The 23,582-nt window shown below is 39.4% G+C and overlaps 1 protein-coding gene across 5 annotated transcripts in view; it reads left to right on the plus strand.

Moving 5' to 3' along the window:
• Nucleotides 1–23,582, plus strand: part of LOC134542563 (uncharacterized) — a 516,727-nt gene that overhangs the window by 474,719 nt on the left and 18,426 nt on the right. For all 5 annotated transcript variants that reach the window (XM_063386927.1, XM_063386929.1, XM_063386928.1 and 2 more), the window contains exons 2-7: nucleotides 3,539–3,723; nucleotides 10,351–10,520; nucleotides 16,063–16,168; nucleotides 16,974–17,074; nucleotides 20,613–20,774; nucleotides 22,876–22,969. In XM_063386927.1, the coding sequence (XP_063242997.1) occupies nucleotides 3,539–3,723; nucleotides 10,351–10,520; nucleotides 16,063–16,168; nucleotides 16,974–17,074; nucleotides 20,613–20,774; nucleotides 22,876–22,969 (818 nt within the window). The remainder of the gene's footprint in view (nucleotides 1–3,538; nucleotides 3,724–10,350; nucleotides 10,521–16,062; nucleotides 16,169–16,973; nucleotides 17,075–20,612; nucleotides 20,775–22,875; nucleotides 22,970–23,582) is intronic.

Below are 23,582 nucleotides of genomic sequence, written 5' to 3' on the forward strand. Positions count from 1 at the left end.
AACAAAAAAAACATGTTGAATCCAATATGGCGTCTTTCGGTTGCTGTGTTGGCATCTGACTTGTGGGTTGTGTGGACGATGTCAGCGGAGCTTCCAGCCTGTGACTTGTTGCGGACTTTGCTCTTGCGATCCAAGGTACAGTTGCACTTCAGTTTCACGCGCGCCGAAATTTATGGTACACGCACACACAACATCAAGGGGTATTTTTAAAAAACTGAACTTACAGTGCACGAAGTCTTTTCACGTAACTTGTCTCAAATTTAACACTTCTCAAAACTGGTACCTACCGATGGTCCACGTAACTTCTGCCACTCTTGTTCCATCAAAAGTGTTTTCTAAACAAGTTTAAAGTGTTGCTAGGCATGGCAATTGGGAAATGCGTGCCACCATAGAATAAAGATGGAGATAAGAACAAGATAGATGGAACTGGTACTATTTTCGAGAGCAAAAATCTGGAGACTTTATTCAAAACTGAGATTGTGGATATATTGCAAAACCTGTGAGAAAGATTAACAGACCCATTTACCAATCCACCAAACAAAAACTGTATCCCGGTAAAAGAGTTTTTGTTGTTGGAATTGAATACTTAACCAATTTTGTTTATCTGTGGATATTCTTTAAATTTATTGTTGCAGAATACGTAAGTATGACTGATAAATAAAATAACCCAGATAAATAAGTAACACAAAAATTAATATTTATAGGTAACCTCGAAGAAAGTTCCGCAGAAAGAATGAAGTAATTTAATTAATTTAACTAAAACCCCAACAACCAGTTTGGAAGCGTGCGTGACGATGAAAACGGTTCGCAGCAAATTTGGAACTGTTTCGCCATGTGAAGCCTGCTGTATTCGCCCGTGTTGTCTTCGTTTCGTCGCCCTGAGCTGCCTCTCCCCCTATATTTTCGGTCTTCTTTTGTCCATTACCTGTTACTCTTCATTTTATCCTTACTCCATGTGGGGCATTTTATTTAAATGTTAACCAATTTTTCACAACAGTTAGTCTCAGCTTGTTTTCTTATTTTTATTAATATTTATTTACGCTTCAGTTCCACGATTATTGATTTTTACATTGGCTATCACCACTTCAATTATTATTTAAAATTTATATCCGACTCTGTACTAGAAACGCAATGTGCGCCATACCATAACGCTCGTACCGTTGGCACGAGTCGCTCTAACGTCTCCCCTCCCTCTACTTCTCTCCCTCTAAAAACTCGCTCTCACACCGAAGTGCTGGACAGCTCAGCGCATGCGCAGTGGCCGTTCCGCCAGAGTACGCGTCTCCGGCCTTCGCGTGGGGTCGATAACTCGCGCGGAGTCGATACCTCGCGCGGAGTCGATAACTCGCGCGCGATCCGGGATCGAATCGCATCGTCGCCCGCAGCCGACCCCGCGCTAATTGCTCCCAACTCTTTACTTTCTGAAAAATTAATTACCAACGTTAATGGAAGTATCGATGACGTGAAAGAAGACAGTGAGCGATATTTCAGTGCATTTTGAAAGGAGAGGGGCTCCGTTTGGAGCATAAAATTTAAATAATTTATTTTCAATATAATTTTTGGGGGATTGTGAGAAAAAAATGTTTACACGGGATAGTGTTAGTGCTGTGAATCGGAGACAATATGTTTGGAAATACCGCTTATTCGTAAATCAGAAAACTAAATATACATTCGTTGATGTATTTTGTCTGATCTTAACTCACGCCGAAGAGAACTGAAGAGCCATTGACAGATGCCCAAAATCAGCATCTGGTAAAACGCTGTGTTCTTCGTCTCCGATCACAGAAGCGGTGATGCGCTAAGGGTGGTATTGACACGCGCATCAGATGCTCCGTCACCTCTAAGCGCAAGGCACCTAACTGGTGGGTATTTGAACTGTCTTTCAGCGTACAACCGCTTAAGTGAAGTGGCCATGCCGGAAGGGTCGCATGCATCATGTGCTAGGAGGGGATTGGCCAGCCATGGCAGCGATTGGCGCCATGACTAACTTCCCTCACTCTTAACAATAGACTAAAACTAGAAGTTGGGCCCAGTTACAACCTGCAAAGTCCCTGGGCTCTTTCATGCGGGGTACGAAAATCATGAAATATGCAAGCAAGTAGGCAGGGAAAGAGAAGCATGGTCAAGGAAGAAGAGGTGGTTGGGGTAGAACAGACATTTAAATTGCGTGAGAAACACTTAATGCTGTTACGTAATAAAAAAATTATTTTCTATATAAATTAGTATAAGATGCCAAATTTCTAGTATGACTCACCACAAAGTATGTGGCTACTAAAATAAAGTGAATTAATTTTCACTTGTTCGATTTCCCGGTAATGCATTACTTCTTACAATGTAGCTATGTTATTAATATACATAATGTCCATAAAAGTGTGTCCCAGTCCTAAATTTTAATAGTATCAACTGTAAGAGCTGGAGAGTTTTTGTTCAAGGTCACAAGGTAACTCAAACAGTTTTTGATAAGCGCATGCGCGAGTACTTTTTTTTTCTCGATTGCAGCGCCACCTACGCAAAATGGCGACTCCTGATCTTAAAGCGTATTGTGTTTTTGATATTTTTAAGAGTGAATCTGTAATTTCATTTCAACGTGCGATTATTTTTTGCACGAGAGTGTTTGAACACCGAAGTCCCTGACCGTTGGATTGGTCGTAATGGTCGAGACGACAGAGCTCTTTTCTTTTTTTCGCTGGCCTCCGCGTTCACTTGAGATAACACCATGCGATTTATTTTCCTTAGGGGCTTTATGAAATATCGTGTCTACGTTCCGCCGCTACCTAATGATTGGCCAGAGTTGAGACACAGTTTTTATGAGGCTTGCTTGTTAACCAGAGTGTGGGAAGAATTGGGATAACTAAAGGTGCACACATTGAACATTTGTAAAAAAAAAAAAAAAAAAAATTGGTTGTCTGTAAAGTCGGTTTTCGGACAATAGTTTAACGTGACAACGTCATAACAAAACATTGATGAAAATAATGATTGCATACTTTTATGAATAAAATTGAATCATTTTTATTTTAATAATAAAAGAATAAATACTTGAAATTATTCTATTAATCAGATTTTTTAAATGCAAGAATAATTAACCATTATTGCCGAAATTGTTGTTGTAATAAGCAATGAAAACCACATTAACTTTTCACTTCACTTTATAAACAGTCGACGATACAGTTCACGTGTATAGATGACTTGTAATTAATTTTAAAAACTGGCGTTTAGCTATAAAGTTTAAATATAAATATGAACAAGTTTTCATATGAATAAACTGTAATCAAATATCTATCATCACTCATATGAATCACCATAATTTTTTAGCCAATTGTAACACAACCTATTATTACTGCACTCGCCGACAGCGTAACGGAAAAATGAGCGTAACGGGACACAGCGTAACGGGACAATGTGCGTAACGGGACACTTTTTCGTGCGTGCAGCCGGCGTTCATCGATTTATTAGACGTTGTCACGTCAAACAATTCAATTCGACCCAGTGTATGATTGAAAGTGAAACGGGGCTGGGAACGGCGTGTCGCGTGCCGCAGGGTGGACGCGCTGCCCAGCACGGCGCTGCACCTGCCCTGGCCGGACCAGCGCGCGCAGCTGCCGCAGAAGCCCGTGGAGCTGGTGTTCAGCGGGCTGACGGCGCGCCTCGACAAGCGGCCAGTGCTGCAGGACGTGGGCGGCGTGGTGCGGCCTGGCGAGCTGCTCGCCGTCATGGGGCCCTCGGGTGAGTTGCACTCCCTTCGCCTCCCTGCCAGCAGGGCCGAACAGTGTGGCGATGGCGAGGTATATAGTGTTTCTTCATCTACGTCACAGCACGCCGTCTCCACGCGTACAGCTTAGACAGTCTTATTTATTCATGGCTCGGTGGTTAGCGCGTGCAGACTGTAAACTGTGAAACCTGGCCGACTGGCTTCGCGCCAGCGACTGACCCAGTGTGTCCACAAGGGGAAAAAATATATTCCGTAACAATTTAGGCGAGAAAAAAAAGTACTTAATTATAATTTGTTATTGTTTTTAACAATTTAGGAAGTTATTATGACATTGCAATGCTCTAAATTAAATATCACACCACACACACATACATTCCATAGTTTTTTAAAAATAAATACGCTTAATAATAAAACACATTGGAGTTACTGTAATCAGGGACGTAATCCAGGGGGGGGGTGTTTAGGGGTTCAACCCCCCCCCCCTTTAGCACCAAATCTTTAACTAATTTCTTATTCATCACTCAAACAAATTTCATATTAAAAATTAATAAAAAAAATTGTTACCATTACAATATTTAAATTTAAGTACCGAGATTGCTAAAATAGAACTATTTTACACCTCAAAATCCTAATTTTCCCGGGGTAGGACCCCCCGGACCACCCGGCTTTAATACGGGGGGGGGGGGGGGGCATGCTTCTTAACCCCCCCCCCCCATACACAAATCCTGGCTACGCCACTGCGCTACCAGTATCAAACTGCGCATACTGTTGGATATTCAGTGCTTTCAATAACTTATGCTTGAATCAAACGTCAATTTAAAATATATCTAATAATTCGCCAATTTTCGTAAGAAACATTCAGTATAATCTCGGAAAACGTATTTCATATATGACAAAAAAAACACCTAACCATGTTATCTGTTCTTGTAGTAATAAAAACTATTTTTTTTGCCAACTAGTACCAAAAGTATTTTTTAGTTAAAAGTACAGAAAACGTGTTTCTGTATAACTTTCCACATAACAAGGATCCAGTGCATCTCTCGTGCACAGTAATAGTGGCTCTAGCGCTAAACAGACGAAAAGGCGAAATCAAAAAAAATATATATGAAAGAATTTTAAAACAAACAGCGGGCAAAGTAGTTTTATCTCACCCTTCCCCTCCACCCCGCAAGTTAAATTCTGCTTACACGCCTGAACAGAAGAAATTGTTATGTGGAATTTCATTTCAAGAAGATACATACCCAACTCTTAAGAATGGCGTGTTGTGTACCGTCGTCGACTTATCATTCCACATAATAAGGATCCAAGGTGATCCAGATTATTGTGAACAGTAATTGCTCCAGTGATAAACATAAGTATTTCCAGACCGAATGGCATTGCCATATCTGCCTCATCTACATGTCCTGAACATGTACCTACAGTTATGGAGTTCTGACGTATGATTTTATTTACAGCCCGTGTGGTCCCGGAATGTCACTTTAATGACAGTTTAAATTTCCTTTCTCTCTCTCTCTCTCTCTCTCTCTATCTCTCTCTCTATCTCTCTCTATCTCTCTCTCTATCTCTCTACCTAACCTGGCACTTTCCTTTTCCTTTAACAGCAGGCCCTACTTTCCAGAAACTGGGGCATTTATATTTCTCTTTAGAGTTATTGCGCTCCAATAAGACTTGGTTTCGAATACCGCTCCATTCATCAGGATTAAGGTGTCTGCCGGTCACAAAATCCAGGGAAAAGCAGCGGAACTGAAGGTCAATTCTTGAAAAACAAAAACGACAGTGCTGGAAGCATTTTTTTAAAAACTTCAGTTTATAGTAGCACCTCAAATAAAAATAGTTGGAGAACGTCCATTTAAAAACATGTTTAAGATATCTGTTTTTTTTTTTTAAACTTCAAAATCGGTACGTTTGTGTGAATAGTAAATATATGTATGATTATGTTTAGTTAGGCTTCTTATATTATAATGATCCTGTGGTATATAAAATTTTTAAGAAAATTTAAGGGTCTGTATTAAGTTACAAAAAATAATTTTCTTATTTTTTTTTACCCCTGTAAAAATAATTTGCCTATAATTTGTAGCATGCCAGATCAATGTCACTGTACTCCATCTATAAATTGAATTTTGCACACGTCAAACTAACAAATATTTGTTTTTAAAAGTTTTTTTTGTCTTGTTTACCTACATCCTTCGCAAATGTTTATAGAGCCATTATAATGCTAAACCTTCAATGTTGTTAAGTGTCGTAAAAGTGTCCTGAAATTGGGTTCGCCACATATGTAATTAGGTACCGTGATCTTTGTTCACCATGATGGGTTCCCCATAACCCACCCGGAGAATAAGCAAGGGGTGTGCATCTATATGATTCTCATTGCGGAGAGGGGAGGTGGAGGGGTACATGTGTGCCCTAAGAGTTTTGCGCGTGGGTCTTAAGAGGGTGCCTTCCATTTCAGGTCATGATTTTATATTTAAATTAATCACTGATCAATGTTTAGACTTTTTCAATTGTTTAACTTTCACGAAATTAAAAATATATACAGCGCATATTTTTTGCATAATTAGCTGCCAAAGTTACATTTTTAACGTTTTTGGGTTGTACAAATAAGGAGAATTTAATTTAATGCAGAACTGAAACTTTTTAGTTTTAACTGCAATGCCACTGGCTACTTCATGATATAGTTTGCATTTCTATCACAAAATTTCATTTCTTGTTTCTTGGCTGTCAAAATCGTAACAAATTTGAAAAATTTGAAATGCCAGGTAAAATTAATTAATATTTTCTGAAAGAAATTCAAACCATTTCTTGAAGTAGCCAGTGGCATTGCAGTTAAACCTAAAAAAGTTTCAGTTCGGCAATAAATTAAGTTCTCCTTAGCAAGGGCGCCCATATGATAATTTTTAGGGGGGGGGGGGCCAGACTTGGGGTATGAAGTATTTTTAATATTTTGGAAGACAACTGCGGCTTGTTACTAGCCATAAAATAGTTCCAGTTCTGACCCTATTAAAAATTTTTGTCCTGTTACTAAAATACTAGACCACAGTACTCATTCGCCATAAAAATCTATATTGGCTACTTTATTAATTAATTATTAACTATTTTATTGAAACAAATGAATTTTTAGCAACAAAAATGCAGGAATACAGTCCTTATACTTTTGCAGCGTCTCGGGTACACGGATATCAAGAATACAGTCCTTCAACTAATTGCTCTCTTTACCCATAAATAAATGTCGCGTACAAATTAAATTAAAATAATTATAAAGTTTAAATGTGTTGGTCAAAAGATTCAACTTTGGGAGAGAAACGATTTAAATATGTTATCACAGTCAGAAAACAGTTGTTTTTAAATGTAACACCTGAACTACGCTTATAATTATAGTCAAAAATTGTTTCACAATTAAATGTATATTACTATGTTTCGATATGAATCATAATTGCTTATCATTTTGAATTAGCACAGATGGATTCAGTAGTCGAGGACTATAAGTTTATTTAGTGATAGAAAAGCGCAGAAAAAATTAGTTTATTATTTAACTAGACAATTTAACCAAACAGTATTTAGAGGTTAAGGAATTAAGTGACACCAAAACCAATGAAAATAATCGAAAATTTCTAAATGCTGACATAACTCATATCAGCTTTCCACAAAAGAGTTTAGTTCGGCGCAATTAATTCACACAAAACAACTGGACACTATGTCGTCGCATATTTTAAGAATATAAGAAGATCCACGTCGCAGTATAATTTTTTTTTCGTGTCGTGTGGTGCGGGCCCTCATTTGTGGTGCGGGCCCATAGGCTACAGCCTAGATAGCCTGCGCGTAAATACGGCCCTGATAAACCCTTAAATAACATGTTCAGTACTTAACTTCAGAATTAAGAGTACATTAGAACCTCGATTTTACGGAGCCCGGACTCAACGAAGCCGCGATTTTACGAATACATTTTTCAGAAACCATCTAAAATTCGGAAAATTTAACACCAAAATATATTTAATAAAAAATTAAAAAAACACTATGAAAACATATAAAAATTTTAATTTTAATGCACAGCGTATTCATATTTTTAAGCTAATACTACATCCATTTACCGTTAGTGAATATTGTATACGTTATTGCGTCATCAAACTCAAAATCGAAAAGAAAAAAATGGACTAGGTACACTATTTGTCGCAAAGTTCGAAATTTCTTCGATTGAAAAATTATGTCAAGGCCGTAAAAATATTTATTTTACCGCAAATGAACTATACTCAACATTCCTTACCCATTCCAACATTTCCAGCTCGTGAGCATAGCAACTGAGCTTGAAACCTTGTGAAGCCTGAGAGAAAGAAACGATATTGAGTACCTAGCTACTTCCTCTACTTTCCGCTAATATCCAGCAACCCATGCCATTAGGCATTATCTTGACATGTGTCGCATTCATTACCTTCGCTGCATCGGTTTCCCAGTAAAAAACGCTCAAAAATGGTATAAGTGACGCAGCAAGTAGACGTGACGAGCGGATTTTTAACTAAGCTTTTTTTAACTTACTATACAAACAAATAATTCCCTATGGCTATCACAAATTCAAGGGCTTCTCGCACTAAAATGTACTGTGTTTTTAATGAATGTCTGTCGTTACAGAGCAGCGTTTTTCTTCACCAAATAAGCCTATGATTAGAGACCGTAAAAATTCGTGGATTCCTTTCGAGACAGGCTGGAATCCAAACTCGTTTAGCTTAATGCTGCGTCAGTGATTGGACCGCAATTTACCTGAAGGACTCTGAGCAAATGGCAAACACTCAACAAAAGAAGTATCGAATCATAAGAATCGCAATAAACAGGTGTCCCGAGTCGGTAGCCAATAGCCAGGTGATATTTGCCCGAGTACATAGAGAATCGTGGAGTATATCCTAGTGGTCATTGAAACCGCGAATTTTTCCAATCCCTACCTATGATCACTTTTATGAAACAATACAGGTGTACACTGAACTGTCTGCTTGTTCTCCTCGATTATGTTACTAAAAGTGCGTTCATTAATATTTTTCAAGCCGATCTGTTAAAGATTAACTGATAAATATGATAAGGTGAAGTTCATAAAAATGCAAGGCAGGGAATTCTTCCAGCTTATCAACCCTACCCTGGATAGTCTCGTCTGTGTTCAGTCGTCTCTGGCAAGGAGTGGACAAGTTTTCAAACTCAAATATAAATTTATTTTAGTAGCACGCGTCTTACGAAAAGGAAAGATATCCAAGAAAGGCATGTCGGACAACCTACTGTCACCACACAAAAGTTAACATGATGCAATGCGTGGTGCAACTGTGTTTAGTCGCTGTGATGTCACTTTTATATCACTCGTGCAATGAGGCAAGTTGTGGAATGCTAAAAAAAAATAAGGGGAACGCAGGGGAGGGTAGAGGGCAGACGGCAGTCATTGTTTTTACTATTTTATATAATATATATATACTCCGTTCAATAAATTATAACATGTATCTTCACGGGGTGGGGTGTTTAAAATTTTATGAAGATAACGATTTTACGAATGCAATCCAAGCGACCGTGAGCGTACTTAAAATCGAGATTCCAGTGTAAATTGCTTCCGAGTCTACTGAAGGTAGCGGAATCTTTATCCCTTTAAACACTTTTGAAGGGGAAAAAGTGGTTTTCCTCTAAATTCAAAATTCCAACATAAATTTTACGTTGTAGACTTTTCTGATCAATAATTCTTATTTGAGTAACTTTAAAGGTGTTAGCTTACCTTAAAAATTGTGAATATTCTGAGCGGATGTGACGAATGAGGAAAACTAAGAAACACTACATAATAACAATGGTTTTTATCTTTACACTTTTCACTGATTTATTTACACTTAAGTTATCTTTACTGACTGAATACACTAAACTAAATCTAGACCAGATGCATAAAACTGTAGACCTAAAGACTATTGAAAAATCTCTGTTTTGAGATGTTATTTGTGAACATACACATTATTATGACGAAAAAGTAGCAAAACATTTCGCCGTCTACAAGTACATGTCAACTGTCGCGTCGTCTAACTCTGACTTGTCTAAATCTGTTGTGTTGTGTTATCGAGTGAGCTTGGGCAGGATTACGAAGGGGAATGACTCGCCACGGGCGTTGCGCTTGAACAGCGTTTTCTCCCTGTTCACAACACTTTATATCGCAGCAGCAGAAACTAATGCTTCAACTAACATAAAAAATGAAGTAGACATGTAAAAAACGATATACAATAATATCTTCGTGTTGAACCACTTCTACATAATACCGAATTTAAATAATTTTCTTTAAAGTAAAACACCTGACTACACTATATTTTTTTTCCTTCCCTGAAAGCTAGGGGGGGGGGGGCCACGCCCCCCCCCCTGCCCCCGAGTATGGGCGCCCTTGCTCCTTAGTTGTACAACCCAAAAAACGTTCAAAATGTAACTTTGGCAGCTAATTACGCTAAAAAGTATGCGCTGTATATATTTTTCATATCGTGAAAGTTAAACAATTGAAAAAGTCTAAATGTTGATCAGTGATTAATATCGATATAAAATCAAGACCTGAAATGAGAGGCACCCCATCTCCGGAGGAGGTGCGACGGAACACAGTTCAGGGTGGTGGTGGCGGGGGCAAGCGGTCACGGGCGGCTGTTGGTCGGCAGGCTGCGGCAAGACGACGCTGCTCAACTGCCTGTCGGGGCGCACAAGGCTGGACGCGGGAAGCATCCGCCTCAACAAGGAGCCGCTCAGCAAGCGCTGGCAGCGCCGCATCTGCTACGTGCTGCAGCAAGACATCTTCTTCCCGGACCTCACGCTGCGCCAGACGCTCGAGGTCAGTCATCCAGTCCGTCACACGGGAGATCCATCCTCGATGTCATTTCATCCATTAGAGTTCTGGAATACGGCCGATTTAGGTCACGGTTGTGTCCCAACCTTACCCGAACGTCTGGGAACACCATACCGTTTCATCCCTTCTTTTTAAATAAACCAGGAAAACTATACACCAATATACTTATGTAGTAATTAATTTATTTGTCATTTACCTATATCTATTTAAACGATCCACTAGCTCCCAAGTTGCCTGTGTGCAGGGAGTATCAAATTGTCTTGTTCACCACCTCGTGCCACCTCTGGTAATACTTGTATTTTTCTTTATAATTTTGCTCAGCTGTTTCCTAAGGTTTTTTTATTAAATTAAAATTATATAATTTTAGGGCACGAGGGGCGTTCATGAACTTGCAAAAGCTTGGGTTTTTTTCCGCGTGTTCCATCTCCGTTGTACGGGTCACATATACTCCAGGCGCTACTGTGCTACGCACATTTGTAGGGGGTCGTGCTAATGGGAAATGTCCCGTTCCAAAAATATTATTTTGTATTAACGTTGCACTCGGTTACACGTGCAGACTTTTTGATTGGCTGATCTTAAACTAAATTATAAATACATATATGTACATGCTTATTGTTTACGTAGCATACTTTCTTTATAATTAGCAGAGTGCATTTTTAACGTTGAATAAATAAGTTTAAATTTTTTAGGTTTATATGTAATATTGTTAAAAACATTCTGGCAGATTTTTTTTTTTTTTTTTTTTAAGAAATGCGAACAACTTAACGTAGTAGACAGCATAATTGCCTTTAAGCTTCAAAAGTTTCAGTATTTATTCCGTTCTATTATCCGTATCTGCTCTGCACAAAAAAAAGAAGTTATTAATACAACTTTTGACAGACAATCATACAAAAAAAATATGCAGAATATATTTTTTGTGAAAGCTCAGCCACTCAGTAAAGCAACATGTTTAACTGAGTTGCAGCTCAACATAAAATAATGACCTTCAACCTGCCTATGAACTCTCGCGGTTCGTGGGAAGAAGGCTACGGGAAGTGAGAGAGATGACAGAGGTATGCGAGCTGGTCATGAACCCAGTCCGTAGACCATTGATGTCCGGTCACCAACCACGTGACCGACTGATAAATTTACACACGTGCGTCATCCTATAGTCGGCGTAAAGTTGATCGAACTTCATTGCAAAATAAAATAATTCATGTCTGCAGCTTCATGCAGTTTCAGTAAACAAAGACAATTATAATACAATACGAAAATTTACCCAAGGGAGGGAGAGACAGTATCAGCAGGTCCAGAATTATCAAAAATTTATTCATATCCCTGGAAGGATACATTGGATGGGCAAAGTATGTTCAACTTTCGCGAAAATAATTGAGTATTGGTAAAACTTGCTGAAAGTCTGCCTGTTATATGAAGAAAAATATCCCCCACAAAACTAAGATCATACATATTTATAATTTAAATTAAAATTTTCAACGCATGACATGACAGGATAAGGTTTAGGCATGAAAAAAAAGGGGGGTCAGTGGGGGTCAGTATTCGTCTCCCTCACTCCCACCCCTACGGAGAAACTATATGGCCGCGATGGTGAATTGTAGCTCGCCCTAGGAAACTGCGTAAATGTTTTAACCGACGCAGTGAGGTTCCAACCCCCGTCCCCTTCCTCCCCTTTTTTCCCCATTTCGCATTGGCCAGGGCACTGCGCTGAAGTAACGGTGTTGGCGATGGGTTGCTGACGTATAGTGGCACTCTTGGGAGACATCCTTCCACCCGCAACGTGGTCGAAATGGGTAAAAACATGATATTCATAGACTTCGAGTCAGACGCCTGAATGACACAGGCCACGTGCAAATCAGAATTTTCTTGTTATGTCTTAAAGGTAAAAATTTGGTTATGTTAGGTCAGGTATGATACATCAATAAAATTATTGAAAAATCGTTCTTTATCACTTACCCCCCCCCCCCCCAAACCAAATGTGAGTTTGCATCTGTGTGTAATCGTAAATGAAACGAAAGGTTGGTTATAGATCAGTGTTATTAAGGCCCCCGCCCACCCGGACACACACACGGTGTGTAGAGCTTCAGGAGAAACCATTCGATTTGAAAACTGCTCAAAATTTGTTGTGACCGTTGTCTATTTACGAAAAGCATTTAAAAATACGCGGAGGTCGGATGGGGAATTCTGTTTTTGTGTTTCTATTTTTTTTTTCTTCAGATGAGTGAAAAGGGCTAAGTGTTTTCATAATCATTTTTAAACATGAGTTTAACAGTACAGATTCTTAAAAGCACTCAAGGGACTTAGTTCCACCGTTATATTCATTTCTACGCCATAAAATATTGTGGTTACCGCTCAGATCTCAACGTGTTCCTGTGCACGACGAGATCCATAGCCTTGCGCTTGGAGGCGGTGCTGCGCTGGAAACACCAGCGAGAATCGCACTTATCGTCCCGCCTCACCAACACAAGTACACCCCTTTGCTAGGCGGACCCATTAATAATACTTTAAAACCGCTATGAGTTAATGTATTAGTAGCGGCGAACATTCGGATGTGGTCGGGTACTGATTGGGGATTAGTGAAAGGCTAGACTCACCGGTGAATAACAGTAATTTGCCGTGTTCGCAATACGTCACTGGCTTGCTTCCCCCTCCCCCGCTACCAGTCAGCGCGTGTTTATAGGAGCGGGCCAATGTGGAATGTAGGTTAGAAGGTTGGCGGGCGGCCAGGCGGTCGTAAGCACTAGGGTTGGCAGGAGGTCGCCGGGGGAACAACAGGCGAGCCTCGTACCCCGCGATGTCGCCTTCATTTCCCTCCCCGCCGCGGGCGGAGCGCGCGGGCAGCTGTTCGCGTTACTTCCCGGCGCCAGCACAGACTCCACACACTCGCACACGCGTGAGTCGGCGTCCACTGCCACACGACCTTCCGGCCGGATCGCACGGGACTGTCTCTTGACTTTCTGGGCGTGTTCAAAACTATCTAGAACATAGTCTCTTTTGAAATAAAATAAAAAGTAGCAAGGTGTAGCTCAGTTCATGTGATAAAAGTGAAACTTCTTTGGCAGTTAAAACCTCTACTCGTAAGTCTATAATAAGGGGTAAAACGGCAAAGAGAGAGAGAGAGAAGACGATTTTCTAAATAAAACATGAATTTACAAAATTATAACTTACTTCTTCAAAATAACTGCCCAGGATATAAGTAATTATTTATCAATACATAATTATTAATTAACAATAAATATTACTCGCTGTCGAAATGATCACACCATAAAATGTTATTATAAGATTTTCACGACCCCAACTACAGCATGAAAACAATTCTAACTACAATCTATCTATTTAAAAAGTAAATAAACTTCGATAAATTTTATTCTCAACTACATTAATAATATCACTTAGTATCATTCAGCAAAACCATTTATACAATTTAATAACAAAATAAAAGAGATATTACCCTCATTTCCCGGTTCCCCCACCAAATACCTAACGATCGGAATTTTCGTTTAGCTCGAAAATTTTAGTCCCCTCAGCAAAGAAGTTTCACTTCAAAACCTTTAAAAATTACTAATAAAAATACAAAAGTATGGTACGAATAAACCTTAACCACGCCTGTGATGGTGAATACATATTGTTTGGTTAGGACAGGCGCCCGTATATGTCAGGATTTGCACCCATTGAAATAACAAGAGCTTTTGAGCTGGTGAACACGGACGACCATTGTCCCCTGACGTGAAATACGCGGCACTCTGAGATGAAACAATGGACTTCCCGCCGGGCCGAGAGGGGAAAAGGGTGGGGGGGAAAGAGCGGATAAACCTCATACTTCCACTATCCGCTGAGCATTGTAGCGAAAGGCAAGTGCACACTAGAGTTCAGGTGAGTTCTTCGGCCTTGTTTCGCTCGCCCGGCCGCACCAGTAGCTGATAATATTACAGTGCATTGACGGCAGCTGATAAGGCAACGTGGAAAGCTTGGCAGCCTAGCAGGAAATATTGAGTGCTCTGGAAAATTCATCTGCAAAAACTTAAAATCCTACAGTATTTTTTTTATTTTCGATATAACTGTGTGGTTTATGAAATACGTCACGGATAATTGGTATATTGTGATGTCTGGGAACGGTAATATTTACCAGGTTTGCATTATTTATTATTTTATTATTGTATGAATTTTAACTGTATTAAAAATTTGGTTTTTCTCTGATATCGTATTTTATAGGAATATACCAGTTTAAGTTCATGAGTTACATAAAAAAATAATGATATCAAAACAAGGATCAATTCCATTATTAATTTTGTAATTAGTGTTCTTTATGTGAATTTAAAAAAAAAATATGATTGATAAAATTTTTAAGTGAAACCTATTAATAGCGGGAAGGATAAGTTAAGACGATGATGTATCAGAGAGTAACGAAAACTGCAACGTACATGGGTGTGACGTTCTCTGGTTAGGAGGGGTGTGGGGGAGCAACGAATAAAGTAGAGAGTCGAACAACTGTAAGACTCTTCGCAGGTTTTCGGTCGCCGATTTAGTTTTATCGTTCCAGTGGATTATTAAAGTGCGAAGTTTCACTCCTGACGTGCGTGGCGGCCAGATAATGAATTGAAATATCAACTAATACTTGCATTGAAATGGGTATTTAGGTTCTACACTAGCTAAACCCGTCCTTGTTTCGCTGTGGCTTAGTCTGAAATGAAATCAACAGGAAAGTAAATCAAAGAATTCTTGGGAACATAAATTACCGAGGAAACATATCATTCAATTTAATCCTTTTTTTTTTTTTTTTTTGCTGTGGCTATGCTATGTGCACCGCGTGCACCAGTCGAGTTCAAGCGTTTTTTTTTCAAATGACGATATAAAAGTGCGGTTATGTTATACTTCTTTAGGTACATTATGAAGAAAGAAAAAGAAGCGTTCTTCATAATTCCAAATAACTGAATCTTCGTAGCAACTACGCCGTATTATGACTACCGAGTTGTATGTTTCGTTCTAAAAATAAAAAGATAACCACACTCTTGTACAAAATAAGAGTGTTCTTATTGTATAGTTAAAAAGTTTTTTTTATAATGATTTGTTAATATACCAAGAATATTCTTTTGGATAATGGTTATAAGAAAGTGAGCTCTCGAATCCGTACATTTAAGAAGATGCCTGGATAGTGTGTAATCAGTAGGGGCAGGCATTTTTCGCGAAAAGATCTGTACACTTATTAGACTGCAACAAGGTACACCCGCACCCTGTGGTTTCTTCCTTGTGATTGGCGGCCTTATTTGAACCGAGCCACTCAGGACGCGTTTAATTCCGCAACTGAATCACTGTGATTGGTGCTGTAGTTACAATCGATGTGCACCTGGGAGAAACTCACCCAATCACGAAACACGGACGGTGCTAGAGTGTTTTAACTTTCATCTGGCCTGGAAATCTCTTCGCGAAATCTGCATGCCCCTAGTAATGAGGGTTGTTCGCAGACTGAAGGTGATGGTGTCGGACAGCGCCGCAGAAGGAGTGCGAGGTGTCAGCGTGGTCCTCCCTGTTGCAGTACGCGGCCCGCCTCAGGCTGCCGGACAGCATGCCGTACGCGCAGAAGATGCAGTACGTGGACCACATCGTGGACGTGCTGGACCTCGGCAGCTGCCAGTACACCAGTGAGTGCCCCTGTCGTCCTCCGAGGGCGCGTCCTGGAAGGGGGTCGCGAGAGTTCTTCTTGGGGGACACAAGGGTTTTTCTGAGAGTACACGAGGGTTTTTCTCGGGGGGGCCCAAAGGTTTTTCAGGAGGACACAAGAGTTTTTTAGGGAGGGAGCACAAGGGATTTTTGCGTGCCACAGGCGTTTTTCAAGGGGGCACAAGGATTCTTCAGGGGGGAAGGGGGGGTCACGAATTTTTCTGGTTGGCCTATGGGTTTTTCAGGTCGGGGAGGAGGGTACAAGGGTCGTAAAGAACGTAATTTTAGCGGGACCGAGTTGAACTTATTGTCAATTTTTAAGCGTCTGGGGGGGGGGATGTTTGCACGTGCCCCCTTGCTCCCCCTAAATCCACCTATGCCGTCCTCCAACACCCCATCATTCTTATCTGGGACTGACTGTTAGCGGCGATTAGACGCCCAACATTGCCTCAAGTGTTGTGTTTTGCATTGTCAAAACGGGTTTAAAAGATCCTTTTTTAGATAAAAAAAAAGTGACTTTCTAACGACGTAGATTTTAATTCATACCAACATTGAATAAATATATATACATACATATACAATGTACTTACTAACCATCATCAGATGTTATTAAGCACCATTTCCGCAATGTTCTGGACGTGTACGGTATGGTGACGGCGAGGTTTAAAAGTGTCATCAACTACGTCACAGTGACTCCGTTGTGGAGCGCGTGTTGGTCTCTGTGCTGTGTTTGCGTGTTGACGTGCGCGCGGACTGAAGGAGCGTGTTGGAACGCGCGTGTTGCAGTTATCGGCGACTACATCAACCGAGGTCTGTCGGGCGGCGAGAAGAAGAGGGCGAACATCGCCTGCGAGCTGCTGACCAACCCCTCCCTCATGCTGCTGGACGTGAGTTCACCCCGCTGTTGCTGTCTCCCTGGCCTGTCCCCTGTCTGGTCTCCTTGCGAGGCCCGGTCTACACTGAGACGGATCTCCCGGCACGTCTCACTTCCACACTGCACGGAGGCGTAGCTAATGGCAACCAATCATACTGCATATTACGCTTCGAAACCATACCACAGGCTGAATTTACATACAAAGTATTGATAAACGACAAAGTAATAATTGACCTCTAGATATTCTTGTACTTGAAACCATTATTAACGTAAGGTAGCTGGGCTTCTGGGTTGCAGCCGCGTCCTTTGGCGAATAATTCACCGACGTTTCGGTCGACATTGCAGTCGCCATCACCAGGCAGCAGTTACCTACTGATATCAGTAGGTAACTGCTCCCTGATGATGGCGACTGCAATGTTGACCGAAACGTCGGTGAATTATTTGCCAAAGGACGCGGCTACAGCCCAGAAGCCAAGCTACTTCAGGCAATGGCCGTGAAAGCCTGCGAACATCATTATTAACGTACTTAGATCATAAACAAACATGGCCACCACCGCAGCCAAAGCACTCGGCTTCTATTGGTCGCACGGAGCGACGTAAACGGAAGAGCCCAGCATTGCTGAGCTAATCCCTACGGGTACGTATTCCGTCCGCGTGCTATTGTAGAAACTATGTTCTGTGAGATCCGTCTCCGTTTCCGTTTCATTGTAAAATGAGCCTTACGGATAGTTACCAAATACGTTGACTTCGGTATGGGATTTTAAGAAGCGTGTAATCAACATTTTGTTTGTCGTGCAAAGGTTATAATTATACTCATTTTCTTCAATAAATAAGAAATTTGGTTTTTATCAACAAACAATCAAAATATCTTTACAGAATCATATAATTTTTAAATTATGGCTTGCTGAGAATTTTCCGAACGGTATTTTGGCTAAAGCAGTTTTATTTTAAGCTTAGGTTATTGAATGACTTGTCCGTATTCAAGTAGCATTTTGTTAATGATTGGACATTGTTCTTATTTTGGCAGGGCTCATGAATTTGAATTTATTAATTCAGGTAATGTATTTGATGAGATGCTCTTCTGATCAATACTTATATGATTGAAAAATAATGGACACACTTCACTGTTTAACACACATAGTTTAATGAAAAAAAAAGAAAATATAACAGTTGAATGAACTCAAATTAGCTGCGGATAAAAACCACGGGTACATAAACAACGCGCCGAGGATTCTCCAGCAAGAATCATGCCAAAACAAATAACCAAATTCATAATTATTAGTCAAGCATAAGCTTAAGAAGGACCAGAAAGTTGACGGAACAATCATAAAAACTTGCACGACAGAATTGTGGTGAAACCATAGGTGGTGGATGGTCGTTTTTTAAGCAAGGAACACATTTACCTCCCCATATTTTATCTATGGAGAGTAGTATGGTGTCCCTTGAGCCTTACCGAGTGCCACCACAGCCGATAAAAATGCCTGGCTTTGCCCTGGTGTGGCTTATCATACATTATGTTGCTTCCATAATTTCATGTTTTTGCTCATTATTTAAAATAAATTATAATTTAACCATCGTAAGTAGTTATATTTTTTTAAATTTTAATACGTATTTAAGAAAGGTTTTTAGAAACTTAATAGGCCATTTTTATGTCAACCCTAGCACGAACTAAGAACATGTAATCGAATTGTATACAGTTTTATTGTTTATACTTTATATGCATTACTTAATTTATTTTATATCACTCAAAAATAAATAAAAAATTGAATTTCCCAAAACCCTGGAACACTCGGTTTGTAGGATTGTGGAAAAACGAATTTTTTTTTTAACGATAAACGCTACACACAAGCAATTAATTTAAAACTGTAAACAACATGATTACGAGCTTTTAGTTCATGCTATGGCTGACATAAAATTTCTCTTTAAGGGGAATTAGGCCTCGCCATCTTGCAATTTCACATATTTTGATTCCGCTCGCAGTAAATCTTCGTGCTTAATGTTTCGGATTGACATGGCACAGGATTCGGCGTTGGCTACTTGTTGAAGTCAACACTTGTGAACTGAAATAATAAGTTATTTTCTCTTGGCTTTTACAGACTGGAGCATGTTAGTAAATTTGTGGTTGCAACAAACTGCCGTGACATGCCAAAACAAAATTATGATTAATAGTTCAAAATTAGAATTATAGCGAAAATTTGGAATCTCTATTAAGTTTCTAAAAAAACCGTTACATTTATAAAAACAATTGCAAAAATTTTTCACAATGGTTGTATCATGAATGCAGATATCGCGAAAATATTTCTAGACTAGATGAAAGTTGAAACATTGTAGCATCGTCTGTGGTTTCGTGATTGGTCGAGTTTCTCCCAGGTGCATATAGATTGTCACAACACCGATCACAAGTAGTGATTCATTTGCGGAAGCAAACGCGTCCTGGGTGGCTCGGTTCAAGCAAGGCAACAGTTTTCTCTCGCGGACGGCCGCCGACCGCGAGGAAGAAACCGTAGGTGCGGGTATACCTTGGTTTGCGGTCTGATAGGCGTTCAGACCTTTTCCTCGCAAGAAATGCCTGCCCCCCTGATCGCGAGTGTGTTTAAGGAGGTGCCTCCCATTTCAGGTCAAGATTTTATATTTACAGTAATTACAGATAAACTTGTAAACTTTTTCAATTGTTTAACTTTCACGAAATGAAAAATATATACAGCGTTTACTTTTTGCATAATTAGCTGCCAAAGTTACATTTTTAACGTTTTTGGGTTTTACAAATAAGGAGAATTTCATTTATTGCAGAATTGAAACTTTTTAGGTTTAACTGCAATGCCACTGGCTACTTCAAGAAATGGTTTGAATTTCTTTCAGAAAATATTAATTAATTTTACCTGGCATTTCAAAATTCTCAAATTTGTTACGATTTTGACATCCAAGAAACATGAAATGAGTTTTTGCGCGAGAAATGCAAACCATATCATGAAGTAGCCTGTGGCATTGCAGTTAAACCTAAAAAGTTTCAGTTATGCAATAAATTAAATTCTAATTTTTTTTGTACAACCCAAAAACGTTAAAAATGTAACTTTGGCAGCCTATTATGCAAAAAGTATACGTTGTATATTTTTTATTTTGTGAAAGTTAAACAATTGAAAAAGTCTAAGAGTTGATCAGTGATTAATATAAATATAAAATCATGACTAGAGACACGCAAATTTCGCGCATTCATTTAGTCGCAAGCTAGAATGCAAACCTTCACACTCTCGCACTGTGTTCATGATCGGCCCGCAGTTACTTGGACACGCTCCTCTACGACCGTGAGCCAACGACGCCCAGCTAGGAGAGAAGTAAGCGAATCGGGTGGTGCCAATTAACGGGGATAAAAAGTTCCCTCGCTAAGAAATCAACCAATGGGAGAGCAAACATGGGTCGAACACACCTACCACCTTAAGTTCTACTCTGAAGCCAGACGAATCCGGGTCTGTAATCACGACCTGAAATGGGGAGCACCCCCGCCTTCATGCAAGGAAGGAGAAGGCGGGACCAGCGGCGCGCCTTGTTCGCAGGAGCCGACGTCCGGCCTGGACTCGCACTCGGCCTACAGCCTCATGTGCAGCCTCAAGAGGTACGCCGAGAAGGAGGGCAAGACGGTGGTGGTGACGGTGCACCAGCCGTCCTCGCAGATCTTCCACATGTTCGACAAGCTGCTGCTGCTCTGCAACGGCCAGGTGCGTCCGCCCGAGGGCTGGAGTCCCCTCCTGTCACGTCATGCGCTTCACTTAACAACTTACACGCCAGTTTCCTTTTCGATCAAACTACCCCACGTAAAAAATTAACTCAATTGCGGAAATCGATAACTCATTTCCTCACGAATAAATGAATTTGTAGATTCTTTGAAATAAAATAAATATTGCAGTGACAATCGTCCAGCTTGAGGAGCGGACAAACACAAGCAGCGTTACGAGAATTCCGTGGCATCGCTGCTGCGTCACTTCTACCTCTCCCCTGTCGTCTTCCCTTCCGGCCGTTACAACTAGCATGTAGCATGCTACGCTACGTACCTATCCCCCCCCCCTTCTCTTGCCGTCATCCCATTCGGCCGCTAGCGCATGCGTTACGAGTGGCGTCGCCGCTGACGCACTCTCCTCTCCTCTACCGGGTTCCTACACCACGCACCTAACTATTCCCTTCATGCGATCGGAATTTTCGTAACGCTCTAAAATTGTTATCCTTTCAGCAAAGAAGTTTCACTTCAAAAATGTTAGTGGTCATATCTGTAAACGTGATATGTGCGTAGCACATCACTTGTAATGTTTAATATATATATATATATATATATATATATATATATATATATCGAAACTCAACGGCCCCCCTCTCTTCTTTCTTCCAGGACGGCCCTGGGTAAAGACTCACAGGCCAACATTCTCGCCTACTGTGCACCAGGTCATCACTGGCTCACGATTCGCTGCTACGAAATCAAAGATGTGCTAGCGAAAGAGAAGCCAAACCGAATTGTTGTCTACAACGACCGATCATTTTCTCTCCCCAAACATTGTGGCCATAAGTTTCACTCAGTGCATTCTTATGGTAAAAAAATATAATTGTCAATGTAACGTAACGTTTATATCTATCTACCTTCTATACTCGTTTCACTCCTTCCCTTGTCTGTCCAAAATCCTGCTTCGTGTTTAAAACCTAAAGTTTTAAACATTTGCACGGGCACCAAGGTGTTTTCGGAAATATACGCACAGAGTTGATTAAAATTAAATATTTTGTAAAATGAAAACAAAAAATCTTCAACCAATTACCCTTACCAAATGCCGAGACACCAATACACCAAGAGCTAAGATGTTACACGTAAAAGAAATCGACAAAAAAATTCAATTAATTATATTCCTGTTTACTATTCCAGATCCATTCCTGGATTTAACAATGCAAACCCCGTGTTTTTGTGATCACAGAAAGTTATTTAAATTACAATGAGAAATTATCACGATAGTCAGTCCGTTGTCACTACATATTCCATGGTGCTGCGCGATGTACTTTTGCTTCGAAAAGGGCTCCAATGCAAAAGTGTGGGGTGAACTCGGGAAGCCAAGGAAACCTTAAAAAAGGATGGCTTTTGGGGATTCAGTGCCCGGACCTCCTGAATGCAAGTCCAAAGTTGCTGGGTTTTTTATTGTATCAACCTATTTCCATGTAATCTAAATGTTTTTTAAGGTTCCTGAACTTATTTTTAGTACTGTGTTCACGACTAACCAAGTAGATGCAAATCCATACAATTAAGTGCGTGTTAATTTTTATATACATTAATCATCCCATTATACTGTTTTTTTTTTACAATTACTGTATTATATTTACTCTGAGGCTGTTGACTGATTTAAAAATTGTTTATTGCTAAGCTAGGTATTATCTTATGAAAATAGTTTACAACCTTTTTTTTATTGAGACTTGACGTAAAGAAAATTAATATTTCGTTATAATTTCTAGTTTTTATCATAATCTATTAGGACTGCTTTGTTCTTTTTATGTTCTTTCCATCTTTTAAGTCATATTATTTCAGTAACTTCAAACAAAGACAATAATAAATTATATATTTTAAGAACGGTTACGTTCATGAAATATTCTCATTTCTGAACACTGCTTTATTTATTTAAAATTTGCAAACTTTTACAATAATAATTCAGCTTTAAATACTCAATTTTTATGACGTAGTTAAATTACATTATATTTTAAATTCAGAAAATTATTTTGAACACAATAAATTAATTTTTGTAGTAAAAATATCCCAGGATAACTAACACACATTTATGAACTTCTTTTCAGACGGCGTATTTTGGACCAATTCAAAAAGTGGTGGACTTCTTCAGTAATATTGGCTTGACTGTAATGCCGCAGTATAATCCAGCTGATTTTATACGTGAGTATATTTTAGCTTCTTTTATTATTCTTAGAAGTTTAGTTTTCGCCTAGAATAATCCTATTGAAATTTAAATTTCAATTCTCATTCAGGATTAGATTCTTTTATTTTGTCTTCGAATCCATCAGATTCCATAATCTTTAACATAATGCTCATTAAACTCCAGATTTACACATTCGGATACAACAGCCTGCTTGATGTTTTACTATAAAAAATACAATTAATATTTTGTTAATTTACTAACACAAAGAATAACAATAATATTGCTCAAGAGCTCCAAAATAGATTAGACCGTGATTAACAATAGTGATGATCCAAGTACCAACTAATGGAATAAATTATTTGCAAGCATTTAATTATAAATCCGTGTAGTAGCTAATATTCACCAATCTGGCAGAGATGGAAGTAATATAGTACACTTAACTAACCATTAAAAAACACCACTGGAATACAGAAGTTGTGATTTGAATATTTGTGTTACTATTGTTAATCGCAGTTCAGTTAACTGGCATTTGCAAAGGTTTATTTATTTTGGTTAGTAAAAATAATTCACTTATTTATTTTAAGCAATACATATGACAGAAACAAATATAACATAATTTATAAAAAATAT

This window comes from Bacillus rossius (genome assembly GCF_032445375.1).
Source record: "Bacillus rossius redtenbacheri isolate Brsri chromosome 9 unlocalized genomic scaffold, Brsri_v3 Brsri_v3_scf9_1, whole genome shotgun sequence".
NCBI classification, from domain to species: domain Eukaryota; kingdom Metazoa; phylum Arthropoda; class Insecta; order Phasmatodea; family Bacillidae; genus Bacillus; species Bacillus rossius.